This window comes from Varanus komodoensis, unplaced genomic scaffold (assembly GCF_004798865.1).
Source record: "Varanus komodoensis strain SLA01 unplaced genomic scaffold, ASM479886v1 scaffold3, whole genome shotgun sequence".
Taxonomy (NCBI): domain Eukaryota; kingdom Metazoa; phylum Chordata; class Lepidosauria; order Squamata; family Varanidae; genus Varanus; species Varanus komodoensis.
In genome coordinates, this window is record NW_025335761.1 from 1,165,460 (window position 1) to 1,168,186 (window position 2,727).

Consider the following 2,727-nt stretch of genomic DNA (forward strand, 5'->3'; position numbering starts at 1 on the left):
TGTTGTTGTTGTTGTTGTTGTTGTTGTTGTTGTTGTTGTTGTTATCAGTCAGGAAGTCATGTCTGACCCACTGTGACCCCATGGACAACATTCCTCCAGGCACCACCTTCTTACAGTAAGGTAAGTAGTGAAAACCTGCACATGGAGGCATTTCTCCAAAATTATCAACTCTTCTTCCAAATTTGGAGTGCAATTCTTTTTCATTCTTTGTACCACAAATGATTGAAAATAAATACGAAAATAGGAAAAGTTGGTACTGTGACTGTCATGATGATTGTGTGCACTTCAGAATTGACAGCCACAGCACTGGAAATTCAGGGCTAGGGAAGAAATAATTTGACAGCTGCAATGCTGGCAACACCCACTGAATGTTGGTCTAGGCAGAGCACAGAGTGAGGCCTCAGCATCTAGAAACACCCACCCCCATGGTCCATGGAAGTCCATGGAGAGAGTCTCTGTGGGCCAATCTGACTAAATATCTTGTTTCGCAGAAATGTAAATCTTGTTTAATTCCTGGAAAACATGGTAGCAGTGTTGTATTTGTACAGGTTCATACAGTAACCTTTTACATTCTCTTTCCAAAAATCTATTTATCTTCACCCTCAGCTAGAGAAATCAAGTTCCCCAGAGCTTAGTATTCCTACCCTACTTTTTGCTACAAATAACAATGCACCTAACACATAGAAACAAAGATCAGCCTTCCAAGAACTTCTTTTATGGAGCAGTTTTTGTAACTCTGAGCTTTGCTATAACAAACAGTCCTTTCTGTCAAACCTGCTTAACATACTGACTGAAACAAACTGTCTCCCATAGAGAAAGTGAGTATTCCCCCCCCCACCGCCACCCTTGTCTCTCATTCCTAGTATGAGATTGACTCTCATGGGTGTTTGTGCGTGTGGCTGTGTACTAATTGATGAGCAATGCATTTTGGGAACTTTCTGTGCTCTGATTTGCTTCTCCCTCTTCTTTTCCCTCCCTTCTTCCCTTTTTAATTTGTCTAGGAAAGGAAAAAAGAGGAAAAAAGCCATTCCAGTGTTGTTTCCTGCAAAGACTGTTCTTAAGAGCCCGTTGGACAGCGTGGGGGCTCTTGAAGTGATAGCTAATTGGCAAAAGAAAGGGCCCAATTGTCTTGAAGGGGCTGGAAAGTGCCGCGTGTGCTTCTGAAAAGGACTAGGGAGAAGGTGCCCGGTTTCGCTAAGCAGCTGCTGTTGTAGATGTTTGGAGATTACATCAGCATTTGGGGGTGGGGGGAAGAGGCTGAAAAAATAATCTAACTTCAGAGAGAGAGAGGGGGCAGTATGTGTTTACGGAGCTCCCCCTCCCCTCTTCCCTTTCCAAAGATCTTCTGACAATACTGTCATTGTCAATATAAGAGTTGTTAATTCTTTATGAATAGTACATGGGGCCTCTTGACTAAATAGTACATTACATGTCCCAAATCTGTCAGCTGGACTCCTCTCTCTCACATGCTAGTGAGATCACTTTGATTGGAATGTTAGTGGAATGGCTTGGTTTGCCGCACTGCACTGAATGCTACATTATATAATTAGATCTCCCAGAATAGTGATAGTTGTTGGAATAGTAACTCTCCCCCGCTCCCCACTACTTTAGTATTCCAGCTACAAAATGGAATCGGGCCTTTTGATGATTTTAATGGTCATCATTATATTAACAAGATTCATTTTATGGTCCTGCTTTAGTGTTTATTTAGATTACAGACTGGCTCGTAGGTGTCCCCAAAAGAGGAAGGATTCCTGAAAATGCTCACATGGATTTTCAATGAGCAAACAGTGCATTCTTGGAAAATGTCACAGAAAAGGACTTTTTGAACATTTCATAGGGGCTAGTTAATGGTTCCTGTCCTCATAGGGGCAATGGGGTTTGGGGGCCATTTTTAAAAGAGGCCTATAATTAAAAAGTAGCGTGTTGCAAAGAAGTTCCCATGTACAATAGCTCACGATATTGTTGCTGGAACAAACCAACAAGCCCTTTGCTTCCTAGTATTTTGGATTGGTGGAATATAATAGTATTAAGAGTTCGTGCAGCCTATTGGACGAGGCTGACAACTGAGATGTGATGATTTCCTTCTTCCTGGACAAGCTGCTGCCCTGCCATCTGGGTCTACAATAACTGTCTGTATGGGGAAAAGGTGGCACTTGCAGACTTGAATCATGAAGACCAGCGGCGTCCTTCTGAAGTGGTGATGTCTTTGCAACAACCTGGAACATACATGCCTGGAAGGTACTGCTTCCCCTGGGAGTGAATTTATATCCAGCTATTTTAAATAAATATGAATCTGACCCTTAAGACATGGCCCTTGAGAACTGTTTTAAGGACAACTAATGTGAGAAGTGGTCAATGAGAAGTCAATGACTTTGCTTGCCAAATGCCCTTTGTTTTATTTTGCCGTTTTCAGGGACTCAGCCACTGAGAGAATGGTATAACATAGCTAAGTTAGCCCACTGGTCCATCCATCTAAGGCCACAGGACCAAGATCTTGCCCAGCTTTTCTAAGACATGCTCTCTCACTCGCATATATGATGGATATTGCCATTAGTCAGCTATTAGGATTGAATAACTGGGGGCAAGAGTCTAATAGCCATTATGTTTATCCTTTTTTGAGGATGGGATACGAAATACTTTGTCCTTGACTGTCCAAGAGGAAAGGGAAGTGTCTTCTCATGCAGTGCCCTCTCCAAGGCAAGACATCTTCTGTGGGTATCCTCC

The 2,727-nt window shown here is 42.5% G+C and overlaps 1 protein-coding gene across 1 annotated transcript; it reads left to right on the forward strand.

The window, feature by feature from the left end:
* The first annotated feature begins 1,626 nt into the window (after window positions 1–1,626).
* SMIM38 (small integral membrane protein 38) lies at window positions 1,627–1,758 on the forward strand. Its single transcript, XM_044435661.1, has one exon. It carries the CDS (start codon window positions 1,627–1,629, stop codon window positions 1,756–1,758), a length of 132 nt encoding a protein of 43 aa, XP_044291596.1.
* The last annotated feature ends 969 nt before the right edge of the window (window positions 1,759–2,727 follow it).

What these genes read in the sequence shown, in the direction of transcription:
- SMIM38 (XM_044435661.1), top strand. Translation starts at nt 1,627, where the DNA reads ATGGAATCGGGCCTTTTGATGATTTTAATGGTCATCATTATATTAACA.